Source organism: Leucoraja erinacea, chromosome 18, assembly GCF_028641065.1.
Source record: "Leucoraja erinacea ecotype New England chromosome 18, Leri_hhj_1, whole genome shotgun sequence".
Lineage (NCBI taxonomy): Eukaryota > Metazoa > Chordata > Chondrichthyes > Rajiformes > Rajidae > Leucoraja > Leucoraja erinaceus.
In genome coordinates this window covers 38574654-38593602 of record NC_073394.1, presented here as the reverse complement: position 1 = coordinate 38593602, position 18949 = coordinate 38574654, and the positions used below count along the sequence as shown (strand labels likewise).

The 18949-nt window shown below is 45.0% G+C and overlaps 1 protein-coding gene across 6 annotated transcripts in view; it reads right to left on the bottom strand.

The window, feature by feature from the left end:
- sox6 (SRY-box transcription factor 6) overlaps positions 1 to 18949 on the bottom strand; it is a 428636-nt gene that overhangs the window by 88225 nt on the left and 321462 nt on the right. For 4 of the 6 annotated variants that reach the window (XM_055649876.1, XM_055649875.1, XM_055649878.1 and 1 more), the window contains exons 9-10: positions 9891 to 10040; positions 755 to 935 (exon numbers count right to left, since the gene is read on the bottom strand). In XM_055649876.1, the coding sequence (XP_055505851.1) occupies positions 755 to 935; positions 9891 to 10040 (331 nt within the window). The remainder of the gene's footprint in view (positions 1 to 754; positions 936 to 9890; positions 10041 to 18949) is intronic. The other 2 variants (XM_055649877.1, XM_055649880.1) reach the window with 1 other exon arrangement.

The window sequence follows — 18949 nt, the reverse complement described above, 5'->3', positions numbered from 1 at the left end:
AGGAGTGATAGTGGCTTCAGACTGAAGAAAGGTCCCGACCTGAAACGTTGCCTATTCATGTTCTCCACGGATGCCGCCTGACTCACTGATTTACTCCAGCACTTTGTATCTGTGAATGCACTTAGTGCTTGTACGTTTGCTGTGATGCACAGAGGGACCTTGGGCTCCAAGTCCACAGGTCCCTGGAAGTGACTCATTCCCTGACAATGTCTGCCTCCACCACAACCCCATTTACACAGGTGGGTGCCTGGAACGAACTGCCAGGGGTGGTGGTGGAGGCAGATACGACAGGGGTGTTTATGAAGCTTTCAAATAGGCACATGGGTACGCTGGGAATGGAGGTATATGGATCATGCACGCAGAGGAGATTAATTTATATTTACATTGTACTAGGTCCAGACATTGTGAGCTGAAGGGCCTGTTCACATGCTGTGCTGTTCTATGTTCTGTACTATGTTTTAAGTTCAAATTCTTGATTTGTACGGGTGTCAGAGGTTGTAGGGAGAAAGCAGGAGAATGAGGTTAGGAGGGAGATCAGCCATGATTGAATGGTGGAGTAGACGATGGGCCGAATGGCCTAATTCTGCTCCTATCACCTATGATATTATGATGAAGTTCCATGTTCCATGTTCTTTGTTCTAAGTTCCAGATGAGCTGTACAATAGCCACACAGCACAACCACAAAGGGGTAACACAATAGGAAGAGACATCAACTGCAAGAAGCATTGTTGATTCAAGCTCACATTGGACCTACCTAAAGAGGATCCTCTCCCGGGAGCACCAGCCACTGGGCTGGGGATGATGCTTTTGTTGGGCATGTTGATGGGACTAGACTTGTTTGTGTGGAAGAAGCTTTGTGTGGGTGATGTGGGAGATCGCACCGAACCAGATGTCTTGGGCCGGGCTGACAGATTCAGTGGCTGGGCACCTTCATCCTGCAAATAAACCACAAGCACAGACATAGGTCAACGGGGCTGCCTTCAGGCATTGGCATGCAGTCGTACAGTCATGCAGCATGGACATGGAGAGTCAACAGCCATGATAATAGACAATAGACAATAGGTGCAGGAGTAGGCCATTTGGCCCTTCGAGCCAGCACCGCCATCCAATGTGATCATGTCTGATCATCCCCAATCAGTACCACGTTCCTGCCTTCTCCCCATATCCCCTGACTCCGCTATTTTTAAGAGCCCTATCTAGCTCTCTCTTGAAAACATCCAGAGAACACGCCTCCAACTCCCTCTGAGGCAGAGAATTCCACATGATGCCCCATCTACACTGGTCCCACCTGCCCGCACTTGGCCCACATTCCTCTGAACCTTTCCTATCCATGAACCTGTCCAATGAAAGCGATACCTGACCAAAACTGACACATGCTGGGAAATTGCTGGCGTGCAATCCATTTACATCATATATCGCTGATCACAGTGTGCACAAGGGCAGCACAGCAACCTACCATTCAAACCACAGAGATCATTTCTGGATTAACCTTATCAAATATAACCTGACTGAATAACACCGTGAACACTGCCGAATAAAAGGTTGGCCATATATAACTCTCACACACAAGCTTTTTTTTGTTGTCATTTTTAAGCAAATGTTGTATCTAGTTTTTTGAAAAGATCCTTCTAAAAATATCCTTACATGCAGGAGGCTTGTCGAGAGGTTTTGAGCAAATCCATAGCTCGCTCAAGTGTCAATGCATTTGGTTCGGGTGGGAAAGAAAGAATATGTCACACTTGCCTTTATGACATTGAGATTGAAGTTGGAAAATCAGGTTGCAGTTTTGAAGGACTATAGTTAGCACATTAGGAGCATTGTGTGCAGTTTTGGTCTCCCCATTACAGAAAGGATGTGGCTGCTTTGGAGAGGGTGCTGAAGAGATGCTTCCTGGATTAGAGAGTATTAGCTATAAGGTGGGAGAAACTTGGCGTTTTCTATGGACCGCTGGAGGGCGAGGGAAGACCTGGTCGAAGTTTATAAAATGATGAGAGGCATAGATAGGGTGGTCAGGCAGAGACTTTATCCCAGGATGGAATGTCACAGACTAGATGGCATCATTTCACTCGGGTGGTGGTGGGTATGTGGAACAACTGCCAGAGAAGGTAATTGAGGCAGATAGTATAGCAACATTTAAAATACATTTGCGCAGGTACATGGATAGGAAAGGTTTTGAGGGATATGGGTCAAACGTGGGTAAATGGGACTAGCTTGGCTGGGACATTTGGTCGGCATGGGCGAGTTGGGCAGAAGGGCCTGTTTCCGTGCTGTATGACTCTATGAGGGGAAAGTTTAAAGGAGGCAAGTTATTTTACGGTGGTACATGCCTGCAACATGCTGCCTGAGGACGTTATAGAAGAAGATATGACGCAACATCTAAGAGGCATTTAGAGGCGTGAACAGGCAGGGAATGAATGGAGAGAGACCAGAAGCGGACAAATGTGCAGTTAAAATAGCATCATGATTGGCCCTGGCACGATGGGCTGAGGGGCCTGTTCCTGTGCTGGACTGCATTGATGGTTCTTCTAATTAGCAATGAAGACATTTTGAACAGAAAGTCTTGCAAATTCGGAGCCTAGCCAGACCGACTCCTGCAACACCGGCCCAGTGCCATCACCAGGACAACGGGCCCTTACAGCCAAGATAAGACTCTGTACTTTACTTTAGACTTTAGATACAGTGCGGAATCAGGCCCTTTGGCTCACCGAGTCTCGTCAACCAGCGATCACCCCCTACACTAGCTCCGTCCTACACACTAGGGACAGTTTACAATTTTTACCTAAGCCAATTAACCTACAAACCTGCACGACTTTGGAGCGTTGGAGGAAACTGGAGCACCTGGAGAAAACCCACGCAGGTCACGGGGAGAACGTACAAACTCTGTACAGACAGCGCCCGTAGCCTGGATCGAACCTAGGTATCTGGCGTTGTAAGGCAGCAACTCTACTGCAAAGCCATTGTACCACCCTCTACTTTGGAGAACTTTGAAAGTTGATGGGCACAAGTTGGCACCAGTAACCTGGCGACTCTTTGTGTACTGCCTCGGTGAAGCCTACTATACTCACACTACAATCATTGTACTTTTATACTTATCAATGAGTGTGCTTACCTACTGTATGAATTTACTGGATTGTATGCAAAGCAAAGGATTTCACTGTAGCTGGGTACATGTGACATGAAGCATCATTGATTCATTGAATCAATTGTATGCAGACTTCCAAAAGTGTTTACAGTTCATAAGAGAGGTGGTGCACCTGCTAAAGATAGTGGCATCAGTGAATGCAGCTAAAGGCTGTCTGGAAGAGGGGATGAAGTGAATAGTAGAGGTCGGAGGATGTCCCCATGGAAATGGCCATGGGTACACTGTTTCAGTTTCAGTTTACTTTATTGTCACATACATCGAGGTACAGTGAAAAGCTTTTGTTGCATGCTGACCAGTTAGAAAGGCAATACATGATTACAATGAGCCATTTACAGTGTACAGATACATGATAAGGAAATAACCTTTAGTGCAAGGTAACGGCAGCAAAGTCTGATCAAGGACAGTCTGAGGGTCACCAAAGGTACAGATAACAGTCCAGCACTGCTCACTGTTTCTAATTCACATGTCTCACTTACTCCAAAAACACTCAGAAGTTAATAAGATCTGTAGATCATACTATTGTACGGGACTTTTTTGTGTAGAAAACAATGTGTTGGCATGCATAGTATTCCTTGCTATAGTGTCTATGGTGGACCATTATCCTATAAGATGCTTAAACTGAGGCATCTTAAACAAGGAGAGGAGAGGGATGTTGGTTCGTGGGAACAGCTCCAGTACATGGACCGGACTTCCGACTTTGAATATTAGTGCCCAAAATGGCGGCACCCACATGTGTAATATATGCAGAAAGAATGTCACAGTGCAGTTGCATATGTGGACAATAAAGCACCATTGAACTGTTTAACAGCCTGACAGCCTATTTTAATTTAGAAATACAGCATGGAGACAGCCCCTTCGGCCCGCCAAATCCATACCAACCATCGATCACCCATTCACACCAGTTCTATGCTATCCCACTTTCTCATCCACTCCCTACACACTGGGGGCAATTTATTGGAGTCCGCATGTCTTTGGGGTTATTTATTATTTTAATCAATAATTTTTTTTTTAACTTTCGTAATCATTTTGTAATATTAAAGCTGCTCAAAGTTCAAAAGGTTAACCTATATAATGTTCCGTCACAAAAAAAACCCCCTGCAGTTTTGGGAAAGGACAGTCGAATCTATTAAAACAGCCACAGAACAGGTTCTGGTGGTCTTGTTTCTAAATTAAGATCATTTAATAAGGCATCGTAATAAAAGAACCTTGCTTTCCCTGTCATTTGGAAGCTTGCTCCAGTAGACAATAGCTCAGTACAGGTAGTTTGTAAGCTGTAGTATCCTCTTATTTAAACTCAGCTGTCAGCATCTGTACTGACCACATAATATGGGAGAGAGCCTTGAGAGAGAGAGATAGAGAGATAGAGCGAGAGAAAGCCCTTCATTACTCAAATTGCAGGTTGGACCAGTAATACAGTTAGAGTAAGCAGTTTATTACTGAGGGCTGAAATATCCTGTACATTGAACTACTAACTTTTTCTATCAATTGGAAATCCAAATGATCAGGTTTATACCGTTAATAATAGACAATAGACAATAGGTGCAGGAGTAGGTCATTTGGCCCTTCGAGCCAGCACCACCATTCTATGTGATCATGGCTGATCATCCACAATCATGCCCTCTCCCCACATCCCCTGACTCCACTATTTTTAAGAGCCCTATCTAGCTCTCTCTTGCAAGCATCCAGAGAACCTACCTCCACCGCCCTCTGAGACAGAGAATTCCACAGACTCACCATTCTCTGTGAGAAAAATTGTTTCCTCGTCTCCATTCTAAATGGCTTACTCCTTATTCTTAAACAGTGGCCCCTGGTTCTGGACCATAAAGGATCATTTAGAAATATGCCAATATATATTTAACTAACTGGCATTCCACGCCACTTCTCAGTGCGCTGGGGTGGAGTTTAGTTTATTTTAGTACAGAGATAGAGCATGGAAACTGGCCCTTCAGCCCACTGGGTCCATGCCATCCACCCGTTCACACTAGTTTTATGTTATCCCACTCCCTACACACGGGGGCAATTTACAGAGGGACAATTAACCTACAACCCATCACCTCTTTGGGACGTGGGAGGAAACCGGAGCACCCGGAGGAAACCCACGCGGTCACAGGGAGAACGTGCAAACTCCACACACACAGACAGCACCCGAGGTCAAGATTGAACCAGGGTCTCCGCCACTGTTCTGCCCAGTGAGGAAGACAGGGAAAGAGGTCATAAGGTCATAAGTGACAGGAGCAGAATTAGGCCATTCAGCCCATCATGTCTACTCCACCATTCAATCATGGCTGATCTATCTCTCTCTCCTAACTCATTCTCCTGCCTTCTCCCCATAACCCCTGACACCCCAGGTGGTATATAAAATAAATGTTGTGTGCATTCTCTTTTAAAGTATTCATTAAGAACTTGTGTGTTTGTGTATCTGCAGCAAGAACCGAAAATTGCTGCACTGATGGTCTCAAAAAGCTGAGGTATTAACTGTGTTACATTGCATAGTTAATTGAAAAATACAAAATACCAAGACTGAATACAACATCTGATTACTTGGTTGGTTGCTACTTTTTAACCTCAGGGACAGAAACTGTTCTCTGCTGTAACATTCAAATAAGAAACTAATTAGCCAATTCCTAAAAGATTTAACTAAAAGAAGGCTCATTAGTCGTTCTCTGTACTTGCCTTTATTTACATAAACACAGTAATTTTATTATTGTAATGCTGGTGTTTACTCATGTTGACAAATTTAATTTGGAACTAATATACTTTGCATTTGCTAACAATCAGCTCAACTAAATCGGAAATGTATTCTGACCAGGGGGAGTTAGTTTTCCTATTTTGCTCACTGCATTCAAATACTGAGTTGACCTTTCTTTGCTTAGTATCCTTCCATAAGCCAGGGTATCGTCCTGATTGTCCAGCCCACCTTATTGTGGACATTAGACATCTTCTGTGGAACTGAGCCGGCATAGCATTAGAGTTGCTGCCTTACAGCGCCAGAGACCCAGGCTCGATCTTGACTGCAGGAGCTCGACCCAAAAAGTCACCTATTCCTTTTCTCCGGAGATGCTGTCTGGCCCGCTGAGTAACTCCAGCATTTTGTGTTTATCTGTTGTCTGCACGGAGTTTGTACGTTCTCCCTGTGACCTTGTGGGTTTTCTCCGGGTGCTCTGGTTTCCTCCCACACTCCAAAGACGTGCAGGTCTGCAGGTTAATTGGCTTCGGTAAAATTTTAAATTGTTCCTAGTATGTGTAGGATAGTGCTAGCGTACGGGGTGTGGAGGAAGGAACTGCAGATGCTGGTTTAAACCGATGATAGACACAAAAAGTTAATGTTTGGGATGATCGCTAGACGCTCGGAACTCAGTAGGCTGAAGGGCCTGTTTCCATGCTATGCCTTTGAAGTAAAGTACTAAAGTATATTACACTACAATAATGAGAAAGTATATGCTGCACGCTCTTCATTCTACCTATTGTACTTGTGTTTGACTTGCTAGTCTTCATAATAAAACACAAAGTCTGGAGTAACTCAGCTGGCCAGGCAGCACCTGGAAACATGAAGATGTGACGTTTCGGGTCGGGACCCTTCTTCACCGTGCAAGTGCCCCAACCCGAAACATCACTTAAACGTTCTCCAGAGATGCTACTTGACCCTGAGTTACCCCAGCATCTGGGTCTTTTATTTTGAAAACCAGCATTTGCAGTTCCTTTTGTCTTGACTATATTCATGTATCGTATTATCTGAGTTGATTATACAAACAAAAGCGTGTGACTGTACCTTGGTACACGTGTTAATAATAAACCTAAACCTTCGCACAAGTCTAGTGTAAGAATTTCTACTTCAAAAATAAACTTTATGCAGAACAAAATCTGTCCAAAAGCATTTACTGCAATCCCTATACATTCTAAACATGTCTGAAATAGGGTCTTGACACAAAACATCACCTATTCCCTTTCACCAGCGATGCTGTCTGACCCACTGAGTTACTGCGGCTTTTTGTGTCAGTTTCTTCTGACACTCTATACATTCAATACTGCCGCACACAGCAGTTGCCACACCTATCCAAACAAAACACCTTTGCTATCTTTATATATATTTTCCACTGTAAGGAGGTTGGCTTTTTTCAGTAGCTGAATCGTAGCTGGAGATTTAAATTCCCCTTCAACTTAAGAAACTTTTATCATGTCATTGCAGTTGAATTGAATGAAAATTACACAGATCCAGCACATTAATTATTTGTGTGTCGTCCCAATTACAGCAAATGATTCTATTCAAATTCCTTTCCAATATGCCGCAGGGATTTCAATACAGAGGTGTCCCATGAAAGTTGTCATAGTACTGAAGAAATTACATCTGCGTTGTGTTGGGCTCTCCCAGGGGTAGTGGATTCTAAAACTGGAGGATGAGCACAGGAGGATGAGGGGTGATCTTACAGATGTGTACAAAATCACGAGAGGAATAGATTGGCAAGATGCACAAGAGTAGGGGAATCGAGAACCAGAGGACATAGGTTTAAGGTGGGAGGAGGGGAGGGAAAGATTTAATAAGAACCTGAGAGGTCACTTTTTCACACAAAGGGTAGTGGATGTATGGAGTAAGGAGGTAGTTGAGGCACGGACTATCACAACATTTAAGAAACATTTAGACAGGTACATGGATTGGACAGGTTCAGAGGGATATGGGCCAAAAGCAGGAAGGGGGGACGAGTGTAGGTGGGACATGTTTGTCAGTGCAGGCAAATTTACCCGAAGGGCCTGTTTCCACTGACTCTATGAGGGCACAGGGTCAAGGTGAGAGGGGAGAGATTTAAGAGGGATCTCAGGGATGACTTTTCCGTTCATAGGGCAGTCTGTATTCAAAATGGGTTTTCAGAGTAGGCTATAAAAGTGGATACAAGGAACATCTTGGCTCGTTGGTCTAGGGCTATGATTCTTCTTTTGGTTGTGAAAGGTTCCAGGTTCAAATCCCAGATGAGCCCATTAAGGTAGACCTGCTGCCCCGCAGCGGCAGAGACACGGGTTCGATCCAGTCCTCGGGTACTGTCTGTGTGAAGTTTGCACGCTCTTCCTGTGACCATTGGGTTTCCTCTGTGTACTCCAGTTTCCTCCCTCATCCCAAACATGTGCGTGTTTGCTGGTTAATTAGTCTCTGTCAAATTACCACTGGTGTGTGGGGAGAGAGATGAGAAAATGGGATAACATAGAACTAGCGTGAATGGGCTATCAATGGTGGGCATAGACTTGGTGGGTTGAAGGGCCTATTTCTGTGATACATCTCTAAATTAAACTGCAGTTGCTGGTTTACAAAAGAAGACACAAAGTGCTGGAGTAACTGAGCGGGTTACTGAAGAAGGGTCACGACCTGAAACGTCACCTATCCATGTACTCCAGACATGCTGCCTGACCCGCTGAGTTACTCCAGCACTCTGTGTCTTTTTAGGCAATAGAAGCATTTACAACTTTCAAAGGGCATTTGTACTGATATACAGGTCGGATGAGTGCATGACAATTGGTGACGATACATTTGGTTACTGCCAGAAATACCTGCTTCTTGACAGAAACACTGGCCTTTTAACCCAGGACCCTGGGCGCTAAATGTTGCTGATAAATATTGACAGCTTGGAGAAATTGGTTCAACTGTGGGGGAGGATTAAGAGATATATTGGTTATAAACATGTTGCCCGTAAATGATCCCAGTCGGCAGAAAAAGTCAGTCCCAAACCAAAACAAAAATAAAAGAGCAAGTTTAATAGCTGCATGGTTAGAAGCATCTCTTTTATAAACGGTTGTATCTAGCATTCATTTATCAAACAATTCACACACCCACACACGGCCCTTCCTTGAGAACCAGGGTTTTGCTTATGGACGGAAATCAGTGTTTCACAAGAAGCTCGCAATTTACAGCCACTACTTTCACATTTTGTTCTTATTGATCTCGTGCTGAGGTCAATTGGACCACTTTCTTAAAGGAAGCAGAAACAAAGAACGGCAAATGGTGGTTAATACACAGGAGGACACAGTGGCTCAGCGGTAGAGTTGCTGCCTTACAGTGCCAGAGGCTCGCGGTTCGATCCTGACTCCAGGTGCTGTTTGTACCTTCTCCCTGTGATGGCTGGGTCTCCTCCAGGGTGTTCCAGATTCCTCCCACATCCCAAAGATGTGCAGATTTGTCAGTAAATTGGCTTTTGTAAATTGTAAATTGTCCCTAGTGGTAGCGTAGGATGGTGCTAGCGTATGAGGTAATCGTTGATCGGTGCGAACTCGGTGGGCCAAAGGACCTGCTTCCATGCAAGTCTAAAGTAAAGACACAACCAGCTGGAGTAACTCTACGAGTCAGGCAGCATCTCTGGAGACCATGGATAGGTGACGTTTCGGATCGAGACTCTTCTTCAGACATGGTCCAATTGCAGGAGGGATTATATCTTTGCTTTGTATTTCCCTTCTTCAGACTGTCAAAAATGGTCCCGACCTGAGACATCACTTCTCCATATTCTCCAGAGAAGCTGACTGACCCGCTGAGTTACTCCAGCACTTTGTGTCTTTTTCTTTCTAACAGGGAAGTACCTGAGGAATGTAATAAAATGTAACAAGTGGAGCTGTAAATCACACCTTGGATTACCCATGAGTTTTGCTGTGGGAGATCAGCTCCCATAAGTAATATTTAATAATCCCATTCATATTTGGTAGCTTACACATCAAAGCTTCCAGCAATGTTAAGTTGGCGCGGGTCATATTGACAAGGGCATGTAATGCCTACCTTAATTTGAGGCACAGGGCTGCTTCCATGCTTTTCACTCTTCAGAGGCGTTGGAGAGAGGGTACCGGCCGGAGTTGTGGGCTGTTGGGTGGACGGGATCTTAGCACCAGGAGAGACCTGCATACTTGCCAGTTGTGCTGCGTACAGCTGCTGAACAAAAGAGAGAAGGCACTGTATCAGTGGAGGTACGGTTGCCCGCTGTTCCTCCGCAGAGCATAGCCAGTCGTACAGCACAGTATCAGCCCTTTGGCTCAACTTTCATGTTCATTAGTTATCGAAACAGAATTAGCTCATTCGGCCCATTTAATCTACTCCGCCATTCAATCACGGCTGACCTATCTTTCCCTCTCATCCCCATTCTCCTGCCTTCTCCCCATAACCCCCCACACCCGTATTAATCAAGAGCCAATCAATCTCCACCTTTAAAATTTCCATTGACTTGGCCTCCACAGTCTTCTGCGGCAATGAGTTCCACAGATTCACCACCCTTGCCCATGCCGACCAAAAGGCCCCGTCCACACTAGTCCCACCTGCCTACATTTGGCCCCGATCCCTCTAAATATGGCCATTCCATGTACCTGTCTAACTGTTTCTTAAATGTAGTGATAGTCCCAAGCCTCCTCCGGCAGCTTGTTCCATACACCTACCACCCTCTGCATGAAAAAGTTGCCCCAAGGTTCCTATTACTTCTCCCCCCCCTCACCTTAAACCTTCTATCAGGTTTTCCCTCAGATTGTTCCAGAGAAAACAATCTCCAACCTTTCATTGAAAGATCAAGCAAGCAACAAATTGACACACAATATACACACCGGAGCATTTGCTAATTGAGGTTGGCTACCAGGCACATCGTTGTTCCACAGGTCAGCTACGTGAAGCTCATGATTCTACACATTGCCAACTTTATTCGCATTCTAACGGTGCCTTATATCTCAATCTCATTTGCCATGAATTGTTGCTTTATTTCCATTAATGATTTTCTGTTGTCACGGTGAGAGATTGCAGAACTGATGAACGGGGTATATTTCCTCTGCACTAACTGATACTCCACCACACCCCGGCCGGCGGCTGGTAGCTGCTCCACCCACCACATTGCTCTCCTCCGAAGTTCACTGTCCAAATCCCTCTCTTTTAGCACATTCCTCTCGCATGGAACAGTACAGCACAGGGACAGGCCATTCAGCCCACAATGTCTGTGCTGAACATGATGCCAAGTTGAACTAACCTACTCTGCCTGCACGTGATCCATATCCCTTCATTCTCTGCATAACTACGTGCCTATCAAAAACACCTCTAACATATCTGCCTCCACCACCACCCCAGGCAGCACCTTCCTTCCTGAGCGGGACTGTCGTATGTTGATAGAATGGAGTGGCTGGGCTTGTACACTCTGGAATTTAGAAGGATGATACGGGATCTTATTGAAACATATAAGATTATTAAGGGTTTGGACATGCTAGAGGCAGGAAACATGTTCCCGATGTTTGGGGAGTCCAGAACTAGGGGCCACAGTTTAAGAATTAGAACAGAGATGAGGATAAAACGTTTTCACACAGAGGGTTGTGAGTCTGTGGAATTCTCTGCCTCAGAAGACAGTGGAGGCCAATTCTCTGGATGCTTTCAAGAGAGAGTTAGATAGAACCCTTAAAAATAGCAGAGTCAGTGGATATGGGAGAAGGCAAGAACGGGGTACTGATTGTGGATGATCAGCCATGATCACATTGAATGGGGGTGCTGGCTCGAAGGGCCAAATGGCCTACTCCTGCACTTATTGTCTATTGTCTATTGTCTATATGTGACAGGGATATAATAGATAGGGAAGACCGTCTCCAAACAGACACCATCCCAGGGTGGAAGAATCAAATACTAGAGCGCATGGCTTTAAGGAGAGAGAAGCAAAGTTTAAAGGAGATGTGCATGGCAAGTTTGTTACAAAGAGGGTGGTGGGTGGGTGCCTGGAACGAGCTGCCAGGGGTGGCGGTGGAGGCAGATACGACAGTGGCATTTAAGATACTTTTGGATAGGCACATGGATATGCTGGGAATGGAGGGATAAGATTGTTAAGGGTTCGGACACGCTAGAGGCAGGAAACATGTTCCCGATGTTGGGGGAGTCCAGAACCAGGGGCCACAGTTTAATAATAAGGAGTAAGCCATTTAGAACGGAGATGAGGAAACATTTTTTCTCACAGAGAGTGGTGAGTCTGTGGAATTCTCTGCCTCAGAAGGCAGTGGAGGCAGGTTCTCTGGATGCTTTCGAGAGAGCTAGATAGGGCTTAAAAATAGCGGAGTCAGGGGATATGGGGAGAAGGCAGGAACGGGATACTGATTGGGTATGATCAGCCGTGATCACATTGAATGGCGGTGCTGGCTCGAAGGGCCGAATGGCCTACTCCTGCACCTATTGTCCATTGTCTATTGATATGGGTCACGCAAAGGCAGAATTGGTCTTGGAATCATGTTCAGCACAGACATTGTGGGCCGAAGGGCCTGTTCCTGTGCTGTACTCTCCCATGTTCCAAGTTCGATGTAAGACACACTGATTGTCAAATGAAACATAGAAACATAGAAAATAGGTGCAGGAGGAGGCCATTTGGCCCTTCGAGCCTACACTGCCATTCATTGTGATCATGGCTGATCATCCACAATCAGTAACTCGTGCCGGCCTGCTCCCCATACCCCTTGATTCCGCTAGCCCCTGGAGCTCTATCTAACTCTCTTTTAAATTCATCCAATGAATTGGCCTCTACTGCCTTCCGTGGCAGAGAATTCCACAAATTCACAACTCTCTGGGTGAATTTTTTTTTCTCATCGCAGTTTTAAATGGCCTCCCCTTTATTCTTAGACTGTGGCTCCTGGTTCTGGACTCCACCATCATTGGGAACATTTTTCCTGCATCTAGCTTGTCCAGTCTTGTTATAATTAAATTTATTTCTATAAGATACCCCCTCATCCTTCTAACCTCCAGTGAATACAAGCCCAGTTTTTCCAATCTTTTCTCATATGACAGTCCCGCCATCCCGGTGATTAACCCCGTGAACCTACGCTGCACTGCCTCAATAGCAAGGAAGTCCTTCCTCAAATTAGGAGGAAAAAACTGCACACAGTTCTCCAGATGTGGTCTCACCAGGGCCCTGTATAACTGCAGAAGGACCTCTTTACTCAAAGGACAAAGGCAAAGGACATTTATTATTACATACACCAAATGGTGTAGTGAAATTTGACTTGCCATTGCAGCACACGAATAAAGATAAGACACAACATTAAAGAATTTAACAATAAACATAAAAACATCCCCCCACAATGCTTCCCACTGAGGGGGAAGGCAGCAAAGTCCAGTCCCATCCCCTGTTCACCCATAGTCGGGCCTATTGTGGCCTCCGCAGTCAGTCCAATGTTTTCAGGCCCCTATACTCAAATCCTCACGACATATTTATGAGCAGGGTATTCGTGAAATGCAAAGCGAAGCCACAATCCTTCCTACAAGCGGTCTTGGAACACGTTGCCCTATGCAATGTTATTGGATTCATGTTTGAATGGCTGCCTAATTACACCCATTTCTTGGTACTGCACAAATCCGCCCGTCACGTCTGGCCTTGTTAATACAAGCACACTTTTACTTCAGTCACCCTTACCACAGGTGCTCTGTAGTGTTCATTTACCATCGCTCAGTGTCAGAGTGGGAGCACACAGTCTGTGTGGAAAGGTGGATGGGGAATACAAGAGAGCAAATCACAAAGGAAACCCGCTTGTTGAGCAGATTGTTGAGAAATGTACCAATGGATGTGTAAAAGCCTTTTCCCTCTACACAACCACTTTGCGTATTTTTAAGTTAAAATATATTATCATCATAATAGGGACTTGAAAACTCAGAAACATTCATCGACCATCTAATAGGTTTTTAAAGTCTTCTTTCACAGACAATTGGCTATTGTGGGTGATCTGCACATAAACGCATTAATGGCTGCATAAATAGCTCTGGGTTGTTTTGTCTCTGGGTTATTACAATGGGGTCTTGCTGACTGCACAGTCCTCAGGGGCGAGGGAGCTCGCTGTAGAGTACTGTCGCTCTCGTTAGATGTGGCCAAGGACAGATTTGAATCCTTCAAATAGCCCGGCCCGTATCCGTGCCTTTCACCAACTTGTTGCCTCCAAAGCCACCAGCAGGCTTTATTTTTTAGGGAGGAACTGCAGATGCTGGTCTGCACTGAAGATAGACACAAAATGCTGGGGTAACTCAGCGGGTCAGGCAGCATCTCTGGAGAAGAGGGATAGGTGACGTTTCGGGCTGAGACCCTTCTTCATACTCGGATTCGGTTCTGACCCAAAACGTCTCCTATTCCTTTTACTCCAGAGATGCTTCCTGAACCACTGAGTTACTCCAGAGCATGCAAACTCTGTACAGACAGCATTCGGGGTTAGTATTGAACCTGGATTTCTGATACTGTGAGACAGCACCTCTACCAGTGTTCCACTGTGCTACTTTAAATCCGTAGGCAACATTTTGAGTTGAGATCCTTCTTCAGTCTGAAACCCGCCTGTCCATACCCTCCATAGATGCTGCCTGACCCGATGGGTTCGTCCAGCACTTTGTGCTTCCAGCGTTCCAGCCTTTACTGTCTCTCTTCATCAGCCAACTGCTTTCGTCGCTTCTAAACACTATCTCATTATTAACTTGTTGTGGATGCAATAGATTTATTTTTAAGTGAAATCACTGCCAAAAGAATGTACTCACTTGTCATGTTAAACTTTACTTAAAAAGGAAATAAAACAAAATTATCTGTGAATAACCAACCAAAACTTTAAGCAACCCTGCAGAAGAATGATCTGTAGAATGTAAACTATTTTCTTACAAGGGAACTAAATCTTGATTTAGTTTTGCCACTTTATAACTGTAAACAATTCTCAGGATGATTTAAAAAAAAAGCTCTTGTCAGTACATGCTAAACATATTGAACCTAGGGCAAAGATAGACACAAAGTGCTGGAGTATCTCAGCGGGCCGGCCAGCTTCTCTGAAGAAAAAGGATGGGTGACGTTTTGGGTTGGGACCCGTGTTCAGACTCAATTGAGGGTCTGTTTCTATCCAGGTAATAAATGTTGGAGAATACACGCACTTTAGATACCTCGTGGAAACATGGACTTCAGCCCACCGAGTCCACTCCAACCATTGATCACCTGTTCATACCATACTTTCTCATCTACTCCTTACACACGAGGGGCAATTTTCAGAGGGTCATTTAACCTACAAACCCGCACGTTTTTGCGATGTGGGAGGAAAAAGGAGCACCCGGAGGAAACCCACGCCGTCACTGGGAGAACGTGCAAACTCCACACAGACAACGCTCGAAGCCGGGTGTTCACCAGCTGCACCACTGTTCCATCTACCAATGGAAACAATCACTGGCTGTTCAATGTTTGCCCACGTCCGTGGGGTGGAATGGACAGTATCAAATAGGAACAGCAAATTAAGTCAAACGTATTGGTGGCCTTGTGTGTAAGATTATGCCAATGATTTTAGAAATGGTCGCTGTGGAACTATCAAGGACTTCCTTATTGTTAAATCATCATCTTTCACAAGACAGCACGGTGGCGACTCAGTTCAATCCTGACCATGGGCACTGTCTGTACGGAGTTTGTCCGTTCTCCCCGTGACCTATGTGGGTTTTGTTCAGATGCTCCGGTTTCTTCTCACACTCCAAAGGCATAAAGGTTTGTAGGCTGCTTGGCTTTGGTAAAAAAAAATATTGTCCCTAGTGTATAGGATAGTGTTAGTGCACGGGGATCGCTGGTCAGCAAGCAGCCGGTGGGCCGAAGGGCCTGGTTTCACACTATATCTCTAAACTAAGCTAAGCTTGTCAACTACTCTGCATGTGAAATGTGGAGTTGTCAGCATGGGGAGTTGAGGAGCCAGCCCCTCTCTCGCAGAGTGCTGAAGGATTCTTCAGAGGACGCCTTTTATCACTGTGCCCCCCCCCCCCCCCCCAACAAAAAACGCTGTTGAATAAATCACTCCCAGTGTCAGAGCCTCCGTACACACAGACTTCGCGGGAAGAGCTGCGCCCAGTTGCAGTTTACAAAAGCCACTATTTTGGGGAGAGTGAAAGCCAAAATGTAGACTGATTAAAATGCTCTTGAACACAGGGGAACAGGCTATTGTGTGGAACGCTGGAGCAATATAGAGAACTGAACGGGCAGAGGGGGAGAGAGGGGGGGAGAGGGGGAGAGAGAGAGAGGCAGAAAGAGGGAGAGAGAGTGAGAGGAAGAGAGAGGAGAAAGGGAGAGAGAGAGGATAAAGGGTGGAGAGTGAGACAGAGACAGAGAGGGAGGGAAGGAGGGAGGAAGGAACCACACACCTAGAGAACAAAGAATTCAGCCAAACAACATCTTGTGATGTAAACACATATGTCTGCTACAGGAAACTTTATCATTTCCACATTAACAAGACACAAAAGGAGCTTTCTTCCACGGTACCTCGGGCAACTGTGCATTCATCAGCACTGGAAATAAGATCCTGATTAAGTTCCTACACAGATATGAATAGTCCTTCCTTTTTAATTTAATAGCTGCCTTCTTCGCAACAGATTGATAATTGTTTGTGACTGTAAAAACAGCATTGTGATTCCTGTTTTTCCTTTTTTTTAACTTCTGTCCGAGCTACCGAGGAACTTTGTTTTTTGATGACATCCGCTAGTTATTGTCGACTTGTGTAAAATCTCAGCTCACCGGAGCCGGGCAAGATGATGGTACTGAATGAGTTTAGGGTCCATTAAAGGCCTACACTATCACAGCAGCCTGCACGGTCCGTTGGACAGATGTGGCCAAGGTCTATTTAAAAAAGTCATCTACTACAGCATCGGCTCCTAACCTTGACGCCGAGTGATGGAAAGATATATATTTTTTTCGCTATTTAAATAAGCATGAAGAAATGAATAAAGGGACAGCTTCCTCTCTCCTGACCCCTGCAAATGAGATTTGCAGAGTTGTCGAGTCTCACAGCATGGAAACAGGCCCTTCAGCCCAACATGTCCAGGCCAACCTAGATGCCAAAGTGAGGCACAAGGAACCGCAGATGCAGGTTCACACAAAAAAAAGACACACAAGCTGCTGGAGTGACTCAGCGGGTCGGGCAGCATCTGTGGAAACCTCTCCAGAGACCCTGCCTGTCCCGTTGAATAATTGCAGCACTTTGGTCCTCCTTTTTCCCCGAGTATTTGAATGAATGAATGAATGAATGATTGATTTAATTAATTAATTAATAACACTTTATTGGCACATAAGTCCTTGGTAAGGAAGTCCTGAAGACAAATGCAGGTCCACTACAGATTTTAATCTCTTTTAATCCGGACATAATTACGAGGGCGCACTTGAAACCTCCCCCCACCCCTCCCCGGAAGTCTAATCGAAGATATGGCCCCTCAGCCGGCGCATGCAGGTATCAAACCCGGCGTTCGGAAGCCGCGGTCACGTGACTCTGGAGGGGCTGTTGTTTTCGCGGGGCAGTTGATCGACTGACCACCACATGGCCACTCACATGTGTGTAGACCTGTTTGACCATAAAACGATTTTGTAATAAAATCTGTTTAAATAAACTGGTCGTCGTCTTGGCACCGCTAAAACTGAATGTTTGGCGAGGCAAGAGTTAATGAGATAGGATATTAAAAAGTCCTGTTTCAATTGTCCCACTGTACTGAATCATACAAGAATATTTCCTTTAATATTCTGGCCAACAAAAGCCACCCAACTTTATACACCAAACTAAGAAAAAATTGGAAAAATCATTTGAAAGCCAAAATAGAGGAATAATGTAAAGGTTTACGATCCACAATATAACTCAAGACTTATTTTGTCAGGCAAAGTTGTTATATACATGATAGCCAGAAACCTGGGTTAACAAATACAATTCTCAGCACAGTTCAATATGATGAATGTGGTGTCAAAATATTTGCTTGAAAAATGTTTCTTTTTCATTCTTTGCTTTGGATCCAATCCAACCGAGTTTTTTTTTTAAAGAAAAGAAGAAAACGCACGCTAAGTTAAAAGTAGATTCAGGAAGTGATATAGCGTTACAACTGGTGACTAAGAAACACGAGAGCCAAGACTTTCTGTTGGTGTTTCAAGGAAGCACGGAAAATGGCTAAATGTGTCATCGTTGGCACTGCTGCTTTACCAATGGTCACCTCTTTTATATAAAAAGGCTTCAAAATTCCCTCAATAGCAAGAATGTCCTTCCTCAAATTTAGAGACCAAAACTGCACACAATACTCCAGGTGTGGTCTCACTAGGGCCCTGTACAACTGCAGAACGACCTCTTTGGTCCTATACTGAACTCCTCTTGTTATGAAGGCCAACTAGCTTTCTTCACTGCCTACCGAACCTCAACATCTTAACACCTTTACATCATCGTCTGGTTTTATGGCACCTTCAATGTACAGAGAATGATCCAGAGTGTCTCAGAGGAAGGTCATCCAAAGACAAAACGCTGCTGGGCCACAATGTGAGATGCTCGGACAGGTGAATGCAGAGATGGTTTTGAGGAATTTCTTAAAAACAGAGAGGTTTAGAGAGAAGTGGTGGGGGAAGTTTAGGAAGGACATTTCAGAGCTCAGAGACTTGGTAATTAATGGGACAGATGTCAATGGTGGGACAAGTACAATAGCCAAGTTTCGGAAATTGGAGAAACTCGGTTATGTTGGTGAATTTAGACTTGGTGAATTAAAGACTTTAGAGATACAGCGTGGAAACAGTCCCTTCGGCCCACCTAGTCCGCGCTGACCAACGATCGCCCCACAGACTAACACTATCCAACACGCACAAGTGATAACTTACAATTTTACAGAAACCAATGAATTAAAAATCCTGCACGTTTTTGGAGTGTGGGAGGAAACGGGAGCACCCAGAGAAAACCCATGTGGTGACAGAGAGAACGTACAAAGTCCGTACAGACAGCACTCATTGTCTGGATGGGACCCAGGTGTCCGGTGCTGTAAGGCAGCAGCTCCACCACTGAATCACTGTGCCGCCCTATCTATTATCTAGGAGGAACTTGCAGGGCAGGGGGTGG